This window comes from Lactuca serriola, chromosome 5 (assembly GCF_051521515.1).
Source record: "Lactuca serriola cultivar US96UC23 chromosome 5, Lser_US96UC23_V15, whole genome shotgun sequence".
NCBI lineage: Eukaryota > Viridiplantae > Streptophyta > Magnoliopsida > Asterales > Asteraceae > Lactuca > Lactuca serriola.
Window position 1 is genome coordinate 258,182,904 of NC_136412.1, and position 21,404 is coordinate 258,204,307.

At 32.9% G+C, this 21,404-nt stretch overlaps 3 protein-coding genes across 9 annotated transcripts; all 3 read right to left on the reverse strand.

Moving 5' to 3' along the window:
- Positions 1-280: 280 nt before the first annotated feature.
- LOC145054090 (Homeodomain-like superfamily protein) lies at positions 281-5,689 on the reverse strand. 7 transcript variants are annotated; one of them, XM_079002220.1, is made up of 14 exons: positions 5,540-5,679; positions 5,253-5,402; positions 3,430-3,499; positions 3,101-3,339; positions 2,949-3,015; positions 2,625-2,839; positions 2,463-2,526; positions 1,758-2,390; positions 1,576-1,676; positions 1,430-1,482; positions 1,172-1,343; positions 950-1,094; positions 731-846; positions 281-660 (listed from the first exon to the last, which is right to left on the reverse strand). In XM_079002220.1, exons 3-14 carry the CDS (start codon positions 3,476-3,478, stop codon positions 523-525), a joined length of 1,992 nt encoding a protein of 663 aa, XP_078858346.1. In that variant the 5' UTR covers positions 3,479-3,499; positions 5,253-5,402; positions 5,540-5,679; the 3' UTR covers positions 281-522. The 7 variants fall into 7 exon arrangements, with proteins under 7 accessions (XP_078858346.1, XP_078858345.1, XP_078858348.1 ...); XM_079002219.1 differs by lacking the exon at positions 5,253-5,402 and having other exon boundaries at positions 5,540-5,689; XM_079002222.1 differs by lacking the exons at positions 5,253-5,402; positions 5,540-5,679 and adding an exon at positions 4,629-4,889.
- Positions 5,690-7,021: 1,332 nt separating this feature from the next.
- LOC145054091 (AP2/B3-like transcriptional factor family protein) lies at positions 7,022-8,864 on the reverse strand. The gene is made up of 6 exons (XM_079002225.1): positions 8,646-8,864; positions 8,468-8,566; positions 7,993-8,024; positions 7,729-7,894; positions 7,356-7,562; positions 7,022-7,259 (listed from the first exon to the last, which is right to left on the reverse strand). Exons 1-6 carry the CDS (start codon positions 8,781-8,783, stop codon positions 7,212-7,214), a joined length of 690 nt encoding a protein of 229 aa, XP_078858351.1. The 5' UTR covers positions 8,784-8,864; the 3' UTR covers positions 7,022-7,211.
- Positions 8,865-19,540: 10,676 nt separating this feature from the next.
- LOC145054092 (Transport protein particle (TRAPP) component) lies at positions 19,541-21,088 on the reverse strand. Its single transcript, XM_079002226.1, has 4 exons — positions 20,834-21,088; positions 20,296-20,413; positions 19,981-20,209; positions 19,541-19,823 (listed from the first exon to the last, which is right to left on the reverse strand). Exons 1-4 carry the CDS (start codon positions 20,983-20,985, stop codon positions 19,795-19,797), a joined length of 528 nt encoding a protein of 175 aa, XP_078858352.1. The 5' UTR covers positions 20,986-21,088; the 3' UTR covers positions 19,541-19,794.
- Positions 21,089-21,404: the final 316 nt, after the last annotated feature.

Genomic DNA, 21,404 nt, shown 5'->3' on the forward strand with positions numbered 1-21,404 from the left:
TAAACAAAATATCAACATGTCATAATCATATCTATCATATATGATTTGGTCTAACTACGGACCGAATCAAACACGTCTGGTCCAGTCCAAGAATAACTAGTCTGAGAGAGTAAAGTATAGAAATGCAAAATTTCAATTAATTATTATAAATTAACAAAGTGATAAATAAATATTTTATAAATTACAAGTAGCCGGAAGATAAATTATATGTTTATTTCTTACTAAGTGTCAAGTAATTCTGATAATAAAACGTACAGCCGGAAAACAAAACTGGAACAAGTCGAGTCAAAAACTAGTATTTTTGATATCCATCATTAAAAGCAGCACATTCCCACGAATGTATAATATCACTTACTATAAAGAATTTAGGCCATGTTACAATAACCCATAATCCTAATACTTGTATAAAAAAAAAAAAAAAAAGAGTAAACAGAAGACCATATATGTATTAGTTAAGAATTAGGAAATGAATGGGTGGTATAGTTTTTATTTTTTGAACTTTTTTTTATTGTTTTAAATTTGTTATATTTCAGATTTATATTGACTCCATCGATACATTTCATCTTCACTGTCATGAGACTTTGTAGGACTCCCAACATCACCTTCCATTTCTTCATCTTTCTTTTCTGGCTCCACACTTTTTGTTGTTTCCTCAGCCTCCTGTAAAAAAATAAAAAACCAACATGTTACAACTAATTAAAAAAATCATGAAAACTAAAATAGGTCTTACATTAATGTCAGCAGCCACGTCATCCTCTCCTGTCAGGTTCATGGGGTCATCATTTTCGGAATCTTCCCCTTGAGCTTCTTTTAGCCGCTGGATTACTACCTCAAAATGAGAATTACCTGAAGAAAAAAATTATATACAAATAAAAATAATAAGAAAAGATTACATAACACAAAGGATCATGAAAAGATTTTTAAAGTAAAATACATGAATTGTTGTTACCTTTAAAACGAGTGGTTAGGGCATGATTAAGCCTTAAAGGCTGTTGTTTCTCTTCTTTTTTGTACTTTGATTTTATCTGCTGACGTGTCCTCCCAGGAAAACACTCTTTTATCATCGATAAATCTGTCCCAAATTGTTGAACAGCCTGCACTTTTAAAAAAAAAAAACTCTAATTAATTATTTCATTTATAATAATAAAAATAGTAAATAGACAGACATTACCTCGTAGAAGAGCTCAGTATCTTGTTTTGACCATTTCATTCTTGGTGTTATTTTCATGTGAGTCCGATAATTATAATAAGTAGCATTTTCTGCTTCCATTAAATAATCATCTTCTCTCCCTTCCCCAAAACCCTCATCTTCATAATCAAAATTGTTGGAGAAACTCCCACCACTGAAAACACATGTAATACCCTTCTTTTAAATACCAAAACATGAAAATTAAAAGAAATATTTGTGATTGCAAATTGCATTCAATACCTTTGGTTCAATGCAGGTGTTCCTGTTCCTGATGTAGATGCTGCTTCCTTTTTCTGTGTAACAAAAAATAAAAATAAATAAATAAAGACCAAAGAGAGAGAGAAAGAAGAGATAATTAACATTCGATAAAATAATCAAAAACATACAGCTATTCGCTCCCTATGTTCTGCAAGCCTGATTAATTCTTTCATGGGGATTTCATTCTTATTAAGGTCTTCCTCAGGAATTATAAGCAATTGTGGGTCCACTGTGAGAGAACAAAATGGTCAAACTTGGTCAAAGATGTACACTTGTAGCATTTACAACTTACAACTTAACTTAAAGTTACCTTGTCTTTTATTTCTTCTTCGTGTGCTGTGAGGGAATTTCTTTTTGACTTTAGTTGACTCAGCAGGTGCTTCACTGTTGGCCTTTTTACGTTTTCTAACAGGTTTTTCCTTCTCTTTGACCGCTTTCTTTGACTTTTTTCCCTTTCTTTCACTTACAGATTCACTTTCTTCTGGTCTGTAATCATCAATATTGTTGTCATCTTCATTCCCATGTATGACATCATCAGCAACTCCCTCATCCTCAAACTCATCTACAAGTGCAAGTGTTTTCTTCGACTGCTTTCTTAACCTCTCTGAAGATCTAGAAGCTTCATTTTCAAGAGATTGTCCTTTTCCCTTGTTCAAAGCCTCCGGAATGGCATCCGGATGCTCTGATGGAACCACGGAATCCATTTGAGACATTTCCGTGAAAGTTGTTGGTTCTTGTTCTTCATTTAAATGGAAATCGGATAATGACTCCGTCGGAATGGAATCAGTGATTCCGATTGACGGTGAGCCAAAAAGTTCTTCTGGTGTAAATGTCGGAACAGGGGCGTTGTCCATGTAATCGATTTGAGAAGAAACGGAATGAATACTTTCCACTTTCCGAGTTTGTGCATTAGGTTTTGGCTTGAATTTGCAAACTTTTGGTCCTATATTAGCAACTCAATATCAATATTAACAAAGATTACTTATTATACATAAATCTGATATTTTGGACATACCTGCACAAATTCTTGACTCAGACAATATGTCAAGAGGTTCCCAGAAAAGGGCATTTTCGGCATCCTAAATTCAGAAACACTCCAAAAGTTATCAATCTGTAGCAAAGTTTGTAACTAAAATGAGAGATAAAAAACTGAATCACTGGTATCTTCAGTCTTCACCTTTGATACTGATGATAAACTTTCTATCTGAAAATCTTCATTGTCGTTAAAAATAGAAGCTTCCTCCCCTGTTAAAGGATCTATCTGTGCAAGACTTTCTAAATTTGTGCAAGCATCAACAGTATTGCTCAAGCCTTCAATGGGTTCCTTCTCTAAGTTCTCATCCATGGAAACATGAATGGCTGTTGGTGTCTCTGAGACAGGTGGCGAATTCACTACATTGTAATTAGATTCCAGACATAAGTGTTTCAATTTATGTTCACAAGTTTAATAAATTCTCTAGATTTAAAAGAAGTATTGCTACTTACTATGCTCTTAACTGACCTGTTACTGTTGTAGATTGAGGAAGTAAGTCATTCAGTGATTCCAATGTTGGAAATGGTTCAGCATTCTGTTTGCAACCATAGACAAAATTAGACAACAGGGGTAATTCCGTAATTGTAAACATGAAAGGTTAAGAGAAAAAGATTACACACCTCTTCATGTGGTTTTTCAAATGAAGATTGCCAACTATCATTGATATTTCCAGAAACTTGGTTGACATCAAAAGGTTGTTCTTCTTCTTCAGTTCTTGCTATAATCTCATTATCTGCAGTAGCAGCAGCCTCAACAGGCTGTGTTGGAGGGGTAGGGGTGGATTTTGGTTCGGGTTGGGTTTTAGGTTTGGGTTTGGGTTTGGGTTTGGGTTTGGGTTTAAGCTTTGTACTTGCATTTACTGCAAGAATATAATCAATAATAAACACAATTGAAGCATCAAGAAAAGTAAAAGAGTCTCTGAAACTTAACAAAAATAATATATTATTACCATTGTTTGCAGCATCGGTTGAAGTCAAATCATCAAAATCAATGTCCATGGTGAACTGGTAGAAGAATCTCTGAAATTTGACAAAATTAATATTTTAGTAGACTTGAATAACATGGTAATTTCAAATGCTTGTTGAGAGTGTTGGAATCAGGGATTAATCTGTTTTTTTTTAAAAAGGGAGTTAAACATCTAATTTTTATATCTTGTTCAGCAAACTAATGAGTGATAAGATAACAAGTTGAGGATCGAATGATCATATGATATTTGTTAAACTTCTAAATACAAATCCAATATCAAATTCGACCCTACAAATATATGCATGAATTCCCACCATTTTTCATCAGGACAAAATTTGATTTTAAGTTCTACAAAAGGATCATTGACATACCAATCACCTAAAATGATTGATGAAACTAAAAATCACCAACAGTTAGCAATGTACAGATACAACAAAGCTATGAAACCACTGACATGGATCAACTTGGGACATATTCTAACTTTGGAAAGCAATTTTAGGATCCTGTAATTGTGTCTTTAGGGCATGGATGCATCAAATCAAAGGCTTAAAAGTATGAAATTTGATGATGGGGCAGATGGGCACATCTTTAAAGCATCAAATTAAGGAAGTTTTACTACAAAAATATGAGATCTCTATTCAAGGAAAGCAATTGCAGTAACTTGCTAAACTTGGAAAGCAAAAATCATGTATTTGAAACCTAAGTCAGGATCGAATTAACAATCAAGAATCAAGAAAAAAAACCATTTACATAAACCCTAAACAGATTACAAAACCACAAGATAAACCAACAGAGAATCAGAGGGAGGGTCAGATAAACCATTTCTCTCAATCTAAAAGCCTAGAATCCTCATCAATTAGAAAATTACTCACAAAACACCTAGAACTTGAAACATCGAATGCTGGCGTTGAACATAGCTGAAGCAATCAACAAAACAAAACCAAAAACCCCACTTGAGGAAAGTCATGAAAACGGTTATTCTGAAGTTATTTGACATGGATTTTGCTGTATTAGAGATACCAAGTTGAATGAAGTAATTGGGGGGGAAGAAAAAGAGGTAATTTGAAGTTGCAAGGAAACTAAATCTTACAGAATTGAGTTTCTACCACAGAAAATGACAAAATGCAACAGAAGAAGAAGAGGAAAAAGAGGTAACTTGAAGTTGTAGCAAAAACTCATTACCAGGGTTAAAAGTTGAAACAAACTTAAAGAAATTAGAGAAGTAGGGAAAGAGAGATACGTAGATTGAGATTATGAAAGACTGTGAGACTCGCTGTCGATAGCTCAATGCGTGAGCGCGATGTGGCGTCGTGAACGGTTGCCAAATCCAATCGTTTTCCACGAATCCAGGTCTTCTACGGCCTTTTACGCCTCCGTTACTTTATCATCATCTTATTTTACCGCCTTCTCAGTTATACCATTGCTGCTGTATCTGTAATTGTAATAATGTATGCCCCTAAATTTAAATAATATCACAACTGGAAATTGGGCTGGGCTGGGCTGGGCCGGCCCTGATTACTCCTTTCTCCGTTTGGGTTTCAAAAACGAAATCGACAGAGGTCAGAGGTGAATAATAACAAAATTTTGTTGTGTTGTGTGCTATTGAAATCTATTTGGGTACCTAACCGATTTCTTATATCATTGACAAAATTCACCAATGGAAAGTAGAAACACTCCAAGAACCCATATTTGTAATCCCTTAATATGAAACTATAAATTCCACTAGAACAAACTATCCATAGAGATTTATAAAGATAAATAAATGAAGTGGGTACATCCGTACATGTGCATCCATCAAATTCAAACCTGTGATTAATTCAATCAGTTTTGATGAATCTGTGTGTTCTTTCTCATCAATAAACTCAACGCAGGATGAAACTACCACTTGTGGCTAATTTCTGTCATGGGTCTTCATCAATGCCTCCTCTTGATTACCGCCGCCACAAAAGATGGCGGCTAAACCCGCGAATATGAATCAGAAATAATTAGATGTGCGCTATCTAGTTCAACCATATCTAGTATATTCAATCATATCTCCTCCCTCTAAAAGGAGACGAGCGAGATGAAGATACATAGAAAAAAGAGAAGCTCACCGGGGATGGAATTAGAAACCGATGAGAGTGACGGCAGCCGCAGGCACAAACGGTTCATACAACCTGCGATGGAGTGATTCGGTGAGGGAGAGAGGAAGGAAGGAGACGCGTGACGGAAATCAGGGAGAAATCGCGTGAACCAAATGTATTTTAAATAAAGCTTTTTACAACACAAGGATCTGGTTGGTTAAAAACTCGTAAAACCTAGGATTTTGTCGATTTATGATATAAATAAAAATAGATATAAAAAATATTCTCTTGATTTTTTGAAAAAATAAAAAAGGTAAACCGAACAGAGTCCAGACGAGAGAGCAAGAAGATACTGAAACCGTCACCCGCAAAAATGGTCCCTCGACTAGTAGTTAATATACATGTTTTGCCCAATAACAAAAACATTTGAATTCATGGTTCTTGTTGGTAAAAAACAAAAGTTGTTACAAAATTTGTATTTGGTTGTTCGTTTGTTGTGGGACACCTAAAGAAATTCAAACTTCCACAAGCAACAAGTCACATTCCATTGTTACACACAGCAAATCGATTTGTTTTCCTGTCCGAGATGAAGTGAATTACTAATGTTTCTATGTTTATAGAGTACACTAATTTTTCGTACTTTAAATTCATTAATTGTTTGTATTTGGTTTCCACTCATCTTTAAGTGGTCACATTATGTGCAACTAATATCAACATACCTTCATTTATAAAGTGCAAGTAATAGTATTTGTTTTAAATCACAATTTGTGTTCCTAATAAGCTTGCATGGTTTTAAACCCTGGTGCAGGACATTTAAAGAATGTACATCTAACTATAAAAACCTAAATAAAAGAGGAACCAAACATTAGTCTCACAAAGAGTAGAATTTGGAACTTCACTATTCATGATTTATTGTCTTTAAGAATAGGGGGTGTTTGTTTTAGTTTTTCACAACCCAAAAGTCATTTTTGGAAAAGTTACATAAAGTCAGGATTTTCTGACTTTTCCAAAAAGTGCATTTTCCTTGTATAAAAACTCCAAAAGTAGTTTTTAAAACTAGTTTTGTCAAACATCTTTTGCTTTTTTTCTTTTCCAAAAAGGACTTTTGGACTGTAAAAAGCTAAGCCAAACACCCCCTAGGAAAAATAATACAAGTGGATTTAACCAAATTTAGACATCCCATGTCACCTAAAAATTTCTATTGATCATTTTTCAAGAATGTGAAATGCCAAGAATTAAAAATAATAATAATAAATTAGTATATATCTAAGATTGAATTCAAGACCTTATTAGAAACGCCCTTATTAATCAAATGGGTTAGTCTCAACTTGTTAACCATTTTATTATTTATTAAGTTGTTTTAAAAATTTGGTCCAAGCCCTATAAGGATATAACCCGTTATGAAGGCCCAGTTATAGACACTCTTAGGCTTGATACATCACGTATCGACTTTCTCGATCATGGCCCATTAAGGCCCAAGACCGGTTACAAAATGAAGAAATAGGCCCAGGATTGGTAATAAGTCATTGGTCAATGTCTCAATGATATAACACATCACATAGTGATAAAGGTGGCAATGATCAATGGAGCAAAGTGTTGTTTACACTTTGACAAAAGGACTCCAATTTTTTCAGCATTACAGATACTACATTGTTTGGATTTCATACTTCAACAGAGACATTGAACTTTGTAAAATCACATCTCAAGCATCATCACTATCTCCAGCTTGATTCACTCTTGTAATGTAAACCTTCATTCAAACACAGAAAAGAAGATGAGTAAGTTTAAAGAAACAAGTTGAACTAAATAACAAGATATGGAATGGAATAGAGATGAAGAAAATAACCTTAAAAACTGTGGGTTTTATGAGTTGGAAAATTAATGCATCACCATCAACTAGTTTATGATCTTCAGCAAACGCTTTCCATCCTCCACTAAGTCCTGTTTTCCTGGGGAGGTACTTTGTTGGCCACTCATTTCCATTTTCATCAACCAATGTCATTATTTCATCACGTTTAGGAAGGTAGCTTTTGCAGAAATACACAGGAAGACCCTAATTACAATTCATAATAACATGTTAAATACAGATTTTTTTTTTTAAAAAATGTTATTTCATGTGAAATGTGAATCAGGTACATTCAGTTGGTGCCCAATTCACATTGGGATTGAAACTCTCTGTTAAATGGGAAATTGGGTATAATAATCTCTTTAAAACTTACCAGCCAAAACCCACCCGAAACATGGGATATAAGCATTGGTTTCAAGAAGCTAGGAAAATCAGGCTGCAATTTGGAGTGTAGTTCTTCTGCTCTTTCTGAAGCATACTCTCTGTCTTCATCAGAGGCGTAGATTCGATTTGATAAATCCCTTACTTTCATGCCATAACTGATGAACGAATACATAACTCAAATTGTCAACAACACGAATCAATATTACAAAGGTTATTTATATTAATGAAAACTACAGAGACAAAAAAAATTTACCTCCTGCGCATTCCCAAAGGCTCGAGTAGGATCTGTCATAGCGTTTCAAGAAATAACACTTAATAATTGGTATATAAGAATGGGGGGAAACTCTGAAGAAAAGTAGCATGCTATCAAACAAGATTAATCCAACAAATGAGCAATATATTAGCATCAACATATGTTCGAAAAGCAGGCCACATTCAAAAAAAAGAAAACTAAGATTTAAGAAGCACATTTCATCAAATGGCTATCATGCAATAACTTTAAGCAGAAATTATCACTGGATCTTATTGACAAGAAAACCTGATCAGTCCCTCGTTACAGGAAGAGATTTTATTGAAATCCCACAATCACTTAATTGTTAAAACTTTATGATATTCAAAAGTTAAGCATCATGTTAGCGATTTACAAGAAAGGATAAATCTTGAAACAGAGAAAGGAACCCATCAAAGTATCGAGCAAAAAAAAGACAGATATGGTGAGAAATCAGTACCTCTTTGTAACTTGGTGGTGGCTTGTCGGCGACACGATTGGACCTCCTCACGGAAGACAGATCCAGCGGCTTACGAGGCGTTCGGTTCACCTTCTTCATCTGGGTTATTAAAAAAAATTAGATTCGATAGTACTTCGTAAATGCATTAATTTAGAATCATACAGAAAGAGGAACATACAGGAGAGGGCTTTGGGGTTGAGATGATTCGAAGAGATTGAGCCAGGGCATTGAGTTTCAATTCTTCCATTCTTTTCTTGTTTTCTTCCAATCTTTTCTGTCTACATTCTTCATAGTTTACCTTCTTCGGCGCCACCATTTTCGCGAACCTGAAGCTGGATTTACAGGCGGCCAAGCTAAGAACAAGAAAATGAGGGCTGGTGTTGTGCTGGGCGCCATAGTTTAAAGGGACTTTAAAGGTTTGAATTTAAAATTAGGTCTAGGAGTTCGTGTAATAAAATTAACAAGTTTTAAAGACAACACTGCAATTTTGGTCCGTAGGTATGTAAAAATTAATACTTTGGTCTAAAAAAAAATTTGAATTGCACCGGTGGTCCAAAATAAAATATTTATTGTAGATTTGGTACAAAATTGTTTGAAAATATTTCAATTAATTGACGGATATGTCCTTTTAATTTTGTTTTTTCATTTTCTTTTATTTCCAACAATTAAAATTCCTAAAGAAATCCATGTCTTTTTGTTTTAGAAACGAGTGTAAATTTTGATGAAAAGTAAGGGTTATGTATTATGTTTATATAGGTAATGAGTTTGTAAAAAAAAAAACTTCAAAAACCGATCGTTGAACGGTCAAATTGATAAGTCTCATTCTCATTGGTCGTGCACTGTCGTAGTAGCCATCACGAATCACCACAACCACGACTCGTGACGACACACCGTGACGGTGTGCACAATCGTGGTTCATGGCCAAGTATACCACAGACGATCTCGTGCCAATTACATAAAAACTAATGTTATTCTATTAATCTTTTTAGTTTGATCGTCGGAATAATCTTATTTGTTTTTTGGTTAGCCTTGACACTACGATTTTTTTTGTTTTAAAAAAACTATAAACTTGTAAAAAAATGTAATCAACTCAAGATCTTCCCAACATCATCATTTCATTCACTATGAAACAGATGGTTTACAACAACAAAATACAACTCAAACCTCACTACAAAGTAGGGGTGTTGAACGGGTAATTTTTTCGGGTTTCGGGTAATTCGGGTTTTTCATGTTAGAAAAATTACCCGTTACCCTACCCAAACTAAATTCGGGTAATTTTGGTATCGGGTCGGGTTTGGGTAATTCGGGTATTACCCGAAATATATGATTTTTTTTTAATTTCACCTAAAAATAAATTTAATGAAATAAATATGTCGTGCTTTATTAGTCTTGTTTATATAAACAAACGAGACATAAACGAAGTTACTCAAGCTTTGAACATTGAGATTTTCTACTCAATAATATATGAGATATCAAATAATTTTTTAACGACTTAATCTAATCTAATAAGATGTTAAAAAAACAAATACCTAAAGATCTTAATTTAAAAGTTTAAAATGTTTAAGATAAATGTAGTCATAAGTTTTGTCATGTTCTAAAGTTTCGTCAAGATAATGAGTTTGTTAGTTATAATAAAAATTATAATCAAGAAAACAGTTAAATTTTAAAGAACGTGATGATATATAAAAATTACTTTTAATATTGTTAGTGTCGTATTGTCATAATAAATATATTTATGTTTTACAATAGTGATAGTTAGTTTAAGTGTGATCAAATACCTGTTATATAGTACAAGCTCTACAAAAAAAAATAATAATAATAATTTGGGTAATTCAGGTATACCCGAAACCCAAAAAATATACCCTTTACCCGACCCGAAAAAATTTCGGGTAACCCGATTACCCGGAAAAATTTACCCGATACCCGATTTACCCGACCCGTTTTACCCGATACCCGAAAAAATCGGGCGGGTAATTCGGGTATCGGGTATTTTCGACAGGGCTACTACAAAACCACTCACACACTCATATTACAGATCTTGTGATACAATAATTTATGAACAAACCCTAAACGAAACCCTAACTAAAGATGAAAGAGAAACTGAGAGATCTAGATGAGAAAATATCTTTGTATGTACAAATGAGATCACCTAACACAATATATATCATGACCCATTAGATATCGGGTATAACCCATATACTCTTGACCCGCGTGTCTCTTATCTGCAATACAACTTAACAAAAAACATACACAAATATATACACGAATATATTGTATAATATTTTTAATCAATTAACTAACATATTAACAAATTAATCTTTAAGTTTGAATATTTCATTAACCTTTTTCAACATGCCCCCTCAAACTAAACATTAATTTAGAAAATATTTTATTACTTCTTAAAAATATCAATCATATTAAGTCGATTTACAATATATTCATGTTGAACACTACCAAGTGACTTTGTTAAAATATTTGCATTTTGATTTGAAGATATTATTTTATTAACTTTTAAAATTCCATTCTCAATTTTCTCCCTAACAAAATGAAGATCAATTTCAAAGTGTTTTGTCTTCTCATGAAATACAGGATTTAAAGCTAACTTAATTGCAGATTCATTATCACAAAAAATATCTACAGGTAAATTAGTTTTTATACCTAAATCATGAAGTAATTTTAAAATCCATATTAACTCACACGTTATACTACCTAAAGCCCTATATTCTGATTCTGTGGATGAGCGAGAAACAGTACTCTGTTTCTTACTCTTCCAAGAAATAAGAGATCCTCCTAAATATACAAGATATCCTGTTACAGATCTACGACTAAACAAGCATTTGGCCCAGTCTGCATCCACAAACCCAATCAAATCTAAATTACCAGAGTTAATTATATGAATTCCCATACCAGGACTGTTTTTCAAATATCTCAAAAGTCTGAAAGCAATATTAACATGAGATTTATATGGCTTATGCATGTATTGACTTAAAATTTGCACAACATAAGATATATCAGGTCTAGTCACAGTCAAATAAATCAACTTACCAATAAGTTTTTGATATTCAATTATATTAACTAGATAATCAGATTTTTCCAAATCATATTCTCTTTTGACAACCAAATTAGGTTCAAGTGGAGTTTTAACTGGTTTACATGCTAGCATACCAAACTCATGAAGTAATTCCATACAATATTTCCTTTGATTTAAACATATCCCTTTTTCAGTTCTCAACACTTCAATACCTAAGAAATATTTCAATTCTCCTAAGTCTTTAATTAAAAACTAAGATTTAAGAAATACTTTAACATTATTCAACTCAGATTCATCATTACCTGTTAGAATAATATCGTCTACATAAACCAGTAGAACTACAAAAGTATTTTGAAACTGTCTAACAAATAATGAATAATCATTAATACTTTGCTTAAAACCAAAACTTAAGAGAGAAGAACACAACCTTTCATTCCACTTCCTTGGGGCTTGTTTAAGTCCATAAAGGGACTTTAACAATCTGCAAACCCTGATATCATCTTTAGAATGATATCCCTCAGGTTGACACATATATACACTTTCAGATAAATTTCCATACAAAAAAGCATTATTAATATCTAACTGATAAAGTGGCCAAGAATTGTTTACAGCCAAAGTTATTACCAACGAACAGTTACAATTTTTGCAGCAGGAGAAAAAGTCTCCTCATAGTCTATTCCTTCCCTCTGATTATATCCTTTAGCTACAAGTCTAGCTTTATATCTTTCTATATCACCATTAGATTTATATTTAATTTTATATATCCAACGACACCCAATTGCTTTTCTTCCTTTAGGAAGATTAGTAATTTCCCAAGTATTATTCCTATAGAGGGCTTCCATTTCCTCATTCATAGCTTTGATCCAATTTGGATCTAAAGCTGCTTCACTATAAGTCTTAGGTTCAACTGTTTTATTAAGATTAGAAATAAAACAGAATGACTCAGTGTTAAGAGCTGAATAGTTCACTGTTCTTTCAATACCATATTTATGTTTACCCTCTATAACATAATCACTAAATCTAACCGGCATGTGAACATTCCTTCCAGATCTAGTGATCCTTGTAGACAAACTTTCAGAAGGATTAGAATTAATTGAATCATTTTCCTCAGTCACTACAGAAGAACTTGGAAACAACTCACCAGAGGGAGGCACATTTACCTCACCAGTCCGGTTGCTGACAATAGAAGGACAAGTCTCATCCTGGTCCTGGTCTGCATTAGCACCATCCATCTGATGGTTACTTCTCAAGTTATCTACTCTAGTATTATCTAGAATAAAACTAGAATCTATAGACTCATCATAGGAAAATAGGTCATTTGAATTCACAGTGACAACTGAACTATCAGTTAAAGATGAAGTTTTAAGCTTGAAAGGAAACACTGACTCATAAAACTTTACATCCCTGGAAACAAAAATAAGATCAGAATCAAGACTGAGAACTTTGTAACCCTTTTTATCAGAAGAATAACCAAGAAAAACACACTTATCAGCTCTTTCAGAAATTTTATCATTATTATTCAGCTTAGATGCAAAACACAAGCATCCAAATACCCTAAGTTTATCAAAAACTGGTGCACAATTATAAACAAGTTCATAGGGAGAAGAACCTTTTAGGACTGAAGTAGGAGTTCTATTAATCAAAAAAACTGAAGTTAAAATGGCATCTCCCCAGTGTTTAATTGGCAAACCAGACTGAAACATCAAGGACCTAGCAACATTTAAAATGTGCCTGTGTTTCCTCTCCACAACACCATTTTTTTGTGGAGTATGAACACAAGATGTTTGATGCAAAATTCCTTTTGATTCAGTTAATTGTCTCATTCTGTTATTTAAAAATTCTGTACCATTGTCAGATCTAACAGTTTTTATCTTAACATTAAACTGATTAATCAAAATATTAAAGAAAACAAGAACAGAATTATAAACTTCATCTTTAGATTTTAAAAGATAAACCCAAGTTGCCCTAGTAAAATCATCCACAATAGTCAAAAAATACCTAAATCCTTCTGAAGTTGTCACTTTATAAGGACCCCAAACATCCAAATGAATTAACTCACCAAGTTTAGAAGTAGTATGCTGACTAACAAGAAAGGATTCTCTAGTTTGTTTAGCCTTATGACAAATGTCACAGGGTGGAAGAATTTCACTTCCAATCTTAAGTCTATTTCTCAAAGAACTCAAAACTTGATCAGAAGGATGACCAAGTCTATTGTGCCAAGTTAGCTTAGACACACAACAAACAGAAGAAGAAACAGAAATCAAGAAAACTTGCCCCTGAACTGATCTTATGTCCAGATGGTCACCACGTATATCGGAGCCCAAGACAATCAGAACAGAGGAAGAAACAAACACATATACAAAAGAAAACCAATCAACACAACACAGATCACCAGGATCTTTACAAACAGATATGTAAGACAAAGAAAAGGAGTAAGGAATTGCTCGCAAAGCCTTTTAGGACGAGTCAAGTGCAGAGATCGACTCTCTTTGTCCGTTCTCAACTAGGGTTTATCAGTGATGAACTCTGACCCCTAGTGAGTTATTTCAGACTCAGAGATTAATCGATTTGGCTTAATCTTTGTTCACAACCAGTCTTGAAAGCAAACTTGATTTGATCGTCACAGAAGAAACCTACAAGATAACAACAATCTCGCAGTACCAGATCCAAAAGAAAACAGATGTTCGATTTGATTTACTAAAGAAAAACATAAATCAAACTGAATATCAGGAAGAAGGACACAGTTGATGAAATCGATGATCAGAGTTCACACGAACTCATGATAAACAACAACTGTTTCAATCACAGAAGAAATCAAAGATCTCAGTAAATGACGAAAGGGTTTCAGAAATTACCAGTACGATCGTGAGACACGCAATCGCAAATCAACGAACGTCACAAGAACACCGAAGGAGCCTTAGCTCTGATACCATGTAAAAAAATGTAATCAACTCAAGATCTTCCCAACATCATCATTTCATTCACTATGAAACAGATGGTTTACAACAACAAAATACAACTCAAACCTCACTACAAAATCACTCACACACTCATATTACAGATCTTGTGATACAATGATTTATGAACAAACCCTAAACGAAACCCTAACTAAAGATGAAAGAGAAACTGAGAGATCTAGATGAGAAAATATCTTCGTATGTACAAATGAGATCACCTAACACAATATATATATATATATATATATATATATATATATATATATATATATATATATATATATATCATGACCCATTAGATATCGGGTATAACCCATATACTCTTGACCCGCGTGTCTCTTATCTGCAATACAACTTAACAAAAAAACATACACAAATATATACACGAATATATTGTATAATATTTTTAATCAATTAACTAACATATTAACAAATTAATGTTTAACCTTTTTCAACAAAACTAATTTTATAAAACCATTATAATTTGAAATTTGTTTAATCTAGCCATCCGAATAATTTTTTTATTATTTAAGCATTAAAGCTTTGGTTTTTTATAGAAAAACAATTTTAAAAAGATTAAATATTCTTCTAGTGGTGGTTTTTTGTTATTAATTACTGGATCCCAATGGTGTTTTGTTTTTTTTTTTAAACGGAAAATAGGATTAAAGACACATGCTTAACAAAAAACTAAATCAGGCAAAATAAGTGGTATAAGAGCGAAAAGAAACGAAAAGAAAACATAAACAAAAACATTAACACAAGAGGGGAGTGAAAGGTGAAATAATCCACTTAACTCGAGGCACCGCACCCCAAACAACCTTTATGTTTGTGCCAAACGTGGGATAAGGAAATAATGTTGTTCTCTATTTTCGTTAGGGATACACCAAATTTTTGATAGATTCGATCGTACCTTGTCAGCCATATGTTCCAAATGAAGCAATAGAATATCATGTTTAAAATCAATTTCTCCCTGTGACAACTCCCACATGTAGCTGCAAAATCAATAAGATCCCTGACATTAGAGAAACTTTTGTTTCGAATTCCACACCATTTTAAAATTCACTCAATCACCACCTTAGTCTATTCATAGTAGGGGTGTGCGCAGTGTGGTTTGGTGCGGTTATAGCCAAAATCGCATCGCATATGCGGTTTAAGTAATTTAGAAACTGCAAACCGCACCGCGAACGTTCCAAACCGCATTATACGGTCCGGATTGGTGCGGACGGTTTATGCGGTTTACTTTCGGTTTTACGGTTTGACTAATTATTTACTTTAAATTTAATGATAATACTATCATTGTCATCACTAACGGCTCACTAAGTGGTCATTAAGAAATTTGGTGGTCAAATAATTGTGGTCATTAACTACTTATGAATATACATAAATTAAGAAAACATAGTGACCATAAAATAATGGTCACTGAATCTTTAGTTGAAAATGAATTTGAGACAAAAAGAATATAGTAACTGCGTTAAATTATATATTAATTAAGATTACATTTTAAAAACTTAAGATAATGTCACTAATTTAGAACATGTCAAAATAGTTTCGAATATATATATATATATATATATATATATATATATATATATATATATATATAGAGAGAGAGAGAGAGAGAGAGAGAGAGAGAGAGAGAGAAAGTAACTTACTGAAACCGTCCTTGTGGTTTGGTCAAAATTGCACGTTTTGTCTCTAACTCTTTTTTTGCACTTGGATCGTCCCTGTGGTTTGATTTTGTTGCGTTTTTCGTCCCTATGGTTTATTTTGTTGCGTTTTTCGTCCCTTACATACATAAAGTTAGGGACCAAACATGCAATTTTTACCAAATTATAAGAACGAAAAACGCAACAAAATCAAACCATATGGACGATCTGAGTGCAAAAAAAAGTTATGACCAAATGTACAATTTTGATTTGTTAAATCGCACCGCAAGTGTTTTAAACCGCGTTATGCGGTGCGGCCGGTTTATACGGTTTATGCGGTTTATTGCACACCCCTAATTCATAGGAAGTAAGAATATATCCATTGTCTCAGCCTCCTTATTACATAAAGGACAAAGATTATTGGAGATATTAACACATCTACGAACCAACTCATGTGCCACCGGTATTCTAGCCGAGATTTCAACATCAATACAAATTACAATCCCTGACCAAGGCTTGAGGCCATTTTTATCGATCTGGAAATTGGCAACGATGTAACATTTTATTGTCAATTGTCCTTTAGTACAACCATATACAAAAAATACATCTTGAGTTTTTATAAATGTTTGCGACCGTTGCAGCACACCGCCTCCATGGTATATATTTTTCATGTTTAATATATATATATATATATATATATATATATATATATATATATATATATATATAAAAGTTGGGGCCAGGCAAAGGTTAACAAAGCCACAAAGGTGGATCACTTAACCTACTTTTTTTTTCTATTATTATAACAAAGTTTATAGAAATAAAAATATGAACTATCTTAAATATTTTAAGTGAACTACCATAATTGTTTTTGAAAGAAAATTTATAAATCAAGATTTGCAAAGCCCAAATTTTATATTTTAATAGCCCAAATAGTTGTAAATTTAATTAAAAAAAACATTTGAAAATTAGTTGACGTCGTTTCTTTCTCCAAAACTCCGATTAATGTTTCACGCCTTCATAAATCGTTGATCATCGGCACCTGTTACCACCGTCGACAGCCTCTTTTCCGTCATAGCCGATGGCGGCTCTGACCTTCGACAATCTTCCCTTCTCATGCCAATTTTTGTTAACCGTATAATTCAATGATTAGAGATAAAAACATTCACCGTGTCACTGTGTATGTTTTTTACTATTCTTTCAATGTTTTTATAATTCCGTATGTCGATATGTTGTATGAGAGATTCATAGGTTAGATGTAATCTTGCCAGCTTGATTTATTTATTTGTATTTTGCCATTAGGCATTAGCATATAAACAATGCTTCTTTTTGTGAAAATATATCAAGATATAAGTCTTCATCAGGTATAATTGTAAGAACTTTGATTTTTTCCTATTATACAACCCGAACATAATCCGGACCCGCGTAGTATTTTTTTTTTCATTGTTTATCAGTTTCATTTAAATAACGAACCATGTAGTTTTACCTTCTAGACTCGCCAATGTATATAAGGTCAGTCCAAGCTATTGACTACATGGACGACAACCTAGGGCATCGCAAACCATGGGGAATCACTTTAGCCTAAAATATGTTGCTTGCATGAGCCTCTATTAGCATTTTAGGTCTTTTATATATGATATATCAGTAAAAATGAAAAATGAAAAAGAGTTGAAGACAAATCTTTTGGATATCCTTTGCCATAACCACCATGATACAATGTAAGTCATCGTCACACAAACACAATAGGCAACTGCCATATATCGGAGATTCTTTTGGATTTTGCTATTTTATGCACTCAAATTACCTCATCAACCCTCACGTTATTAAACTGGCATATGACTTCTTTGTTGAATAACCGGTGGCTAATACTTATTTTTAGGATGCAAGGTTTTAATGGAACAAAGGTCTTATGTGTAAATTGGTATTCCTTATTGTAAACTATTGAATCTATATGCCCAATAATCATTATGGAGTAATATTGCTAATAATATATGATCATATAGGGTCACATCTTTATCAGATTGACACATTTTGTATGTTTATTATTAATATGATTATTAATAAATAATATCATTTCTTGTATTTAATTTGGAAATAATTATTTTTTTGTAAAAATAATAATTATAAAAGAATATAACTAGTTATTATTTCATATGGTATGAATTATTAAGTCGTGCATCTTTTGGACTAATTGAATCATTTTGTCTTTTACCTAAAGACAAAGTTTATATTTTAGAAACTTTGAGTTTATAAAAATTAAAGAATTCTCCTTTTTTGAAAAGACATAACCAAAATTATTATTATAAAAAGAGAGGTTGTTTGTCAACTTTTTTCTTATGTCCCCCATGCTTCTAAAAGACTACCATTTATTTATGTTATTATAATATAAATGTATCTCTTGCATGAGAGTAAATAAAAGGAAGGTTTTTGCATGAGTTTTTGACTAGTTTTTTTTTCTCTTATGAACGAAATTAGCTCTGCTCTTACACCTCTCTCTTTTGAAGCAAAACTATTTTTAGACTTAAGACACTCAAGAATACAAGAATGAACTAACATTCCAAGTGTCTTAATCTTGATGGTGGATACACATAAAAATTCTATTTTTGAATTTTTGCTATCTTCATCAACACTCCCAAAACCACATGGGTTCAAAAGCTTCAAAAGTTGTCATTCTAAAACTCTTTTTAGTTGTTTTTATTTCATTATAATCTCTATCAATTGATCGGTTTTGTTTTATTATAAACTAAAAATAAACTTGTTATTTTAAAGCTTCTGTTGACCGTTTTTTATTAAAAACTAACTTATATTTTGTATCAAAACTCATCATAAACGTGACTCAATCAAATAATGGTTGAAAGCATGGGAGGTTGCAATGAAAGAAATTTGTTATCGACTATAGTGAAGGTTTACGCTTGACAAGAGCTACGTTTGCTATAGAAAAACACCTATAGGTGGGTCCATAAAAGAGCTTTAGTTCTTGATAACGAAGTGTTGTCTAATCTCCAAATAGGTTCAAGGATTGTATTCCTATGTGCATTTTCTCTAAAACTTTTGTTTTTGCACGTGTACCATTTTAAAAATTTGTTATGAGGATGTGATGTGATTATTTAAGGAGTCTTCTAAAATAAAATAAAACAAAGAGTTACTTGGCGATCATTTTTATCATGCTATTGCTATTGCTAGCGGTGTATCACGAATTCACAACGAATATCAGCTAAAATATGAGTTTTTTTAAAGGTAGAAATCAAACCATATAACAAGATCACACTCTTTCTTATTTACAAGATAAACCACTTATAATGATATAACATTTGATGGGATCACTTCAATCAAATATATACAATAGAATCTATAATCGGAGAGTCACAAACTTCATAATATGAGTGATAAAATGACGCTTGGTTATAAACTCGATCTTCATACGATTTACAAAACCAACTTATAAAATATCTACACATCGACTAATATTAAACACAAATTCTGCAGTTTTGAAGCCATACAGTAACAATTTTTATTCGTACCCATAAAAATCACCAACTTTTATTAACACCTAAATTACTTTGTTTCAAATCCTGTTTACTTACATAATCATGAAAGAGAAAACGAAAGGTATATATAGAGCTTGGTTTGAAGATCAGGAAAAAGTCGAGTGAGTACCTCTCGGCCTATTTTTATAAACTCTTCTACTCATCCCTACACCTTTATCCGCACCACAAACGAACCTGAAAAAACCCCTCAACAACATTACAAACAAATTAATGATTTATGATCTTGATTTGTTTATCTTGTCTTTAAGAAATTTAGTCCATGTGATTGTAATAATTTATCATATACTGTAATATTTATTTGTTTTTACAGAGAAGGCAGTTGAAGACTTACATGCAGGAAGGTTTGAAATATCAGCTGAAACAGCACAAGGGATTCCCAAAGTTGAAAGTGCTCCTCTTATAATTCCACAAGGGAAGTAAAGATGCATGCCTGTTGCTTGTGCTGCTTTGTTTTCAGATATGGCAGAAGGATCTTGAGAAGCACCAGAGATCTCCATTGATGGATCTCCTGACATGCGTGAAAGCCACCGGAACTTATTATCCTGCAATACAAATGTACCCTGTAACAAAAGAACAAAAAAGCCACCGAATTAAACATTTAAAACAAAAACTTTAAGTTTGTAGAAGGTTGGATATGAAGTTTTACTCTATGATTAGTCTTTAAATTGTCTATCTGCTTCTTGAAGAGCTCTGACCAGAAATCCTTGCAGATAAACTTGATTGCTTCTAGGTGATCACTAAACCTTGGGCGCTCCATTGTATACCTAACATAAGAATCAAAACTCACCATTTTCAGTTTGCCTAACTGTTTTTTTGTCGACATACTAACTAAGGTATCTCATAGTGAAATACGAATAAGAGGATTGATTTTAATAACAAGATACTCTATAGTTTAAATGTATGTATGTAAAATCCTGAAAAATTCTTAATTCAACAGTTTATAATCCTAGAGTGGTGATATGAAATATCTGTGGAGGTAGTTTAATTGGAAAGAACCCTAGTTTATGTTAACTGATAGTCAAAAGAGTGAGTAAATTTGGATCGCTAAATACAGACATAGGAAACATAACCAATACCCAACCAAACTGACCTACAGTCTTAATAAATAGAATCATTTCGCGATATGATATAAAAATTGAGGTTGAATTGAATTTGTGTGTGTATGTGTTAGGTGATTTACGTACCTTTCAGAGAGCTGATGGCCGACCTGGTAACCAATCGCTTCGATTCTCCGAGCAGCGAGCTCCGGCTTATTGGCGTAGAATCGGTTGCAATACGACGATACAATCTCCGTTAACAAGCTATCCATACAGCTTTCCGATACTTCTCTTACCATCCTTTATCTCTGTATCTTATACTGTGTGTTTCAGAGAGAGAAAGAGATAGAGATGATCAATGGCGACTCTGCAATTTGACGATGATTGGTGTCGCTGTAACCAAAGTCTTGTTGATACAAGACATTAAACTAATCATGTGGGCAGCCCATTAACTTTAAAAGCCCACTGGATCATTATGTACTTTTAAAAGTCTCAATCTCTTATCTCCCGTATGTCCATTCAATTTCCATCTATGGATAGTGGCCTTTTCTAATAAAATATTATAGATAAAACTAGATTATGACCCATATAAAACGCGGGAAACATATAAAAATGTACATATAGAGGTATAAAAAAATTGGAACTATAAAAAAAATAAAGTAATAGAAACAGACTTAGCATTATTGGTAGCATTGAAATGTCTGGAAAAAAAACAATG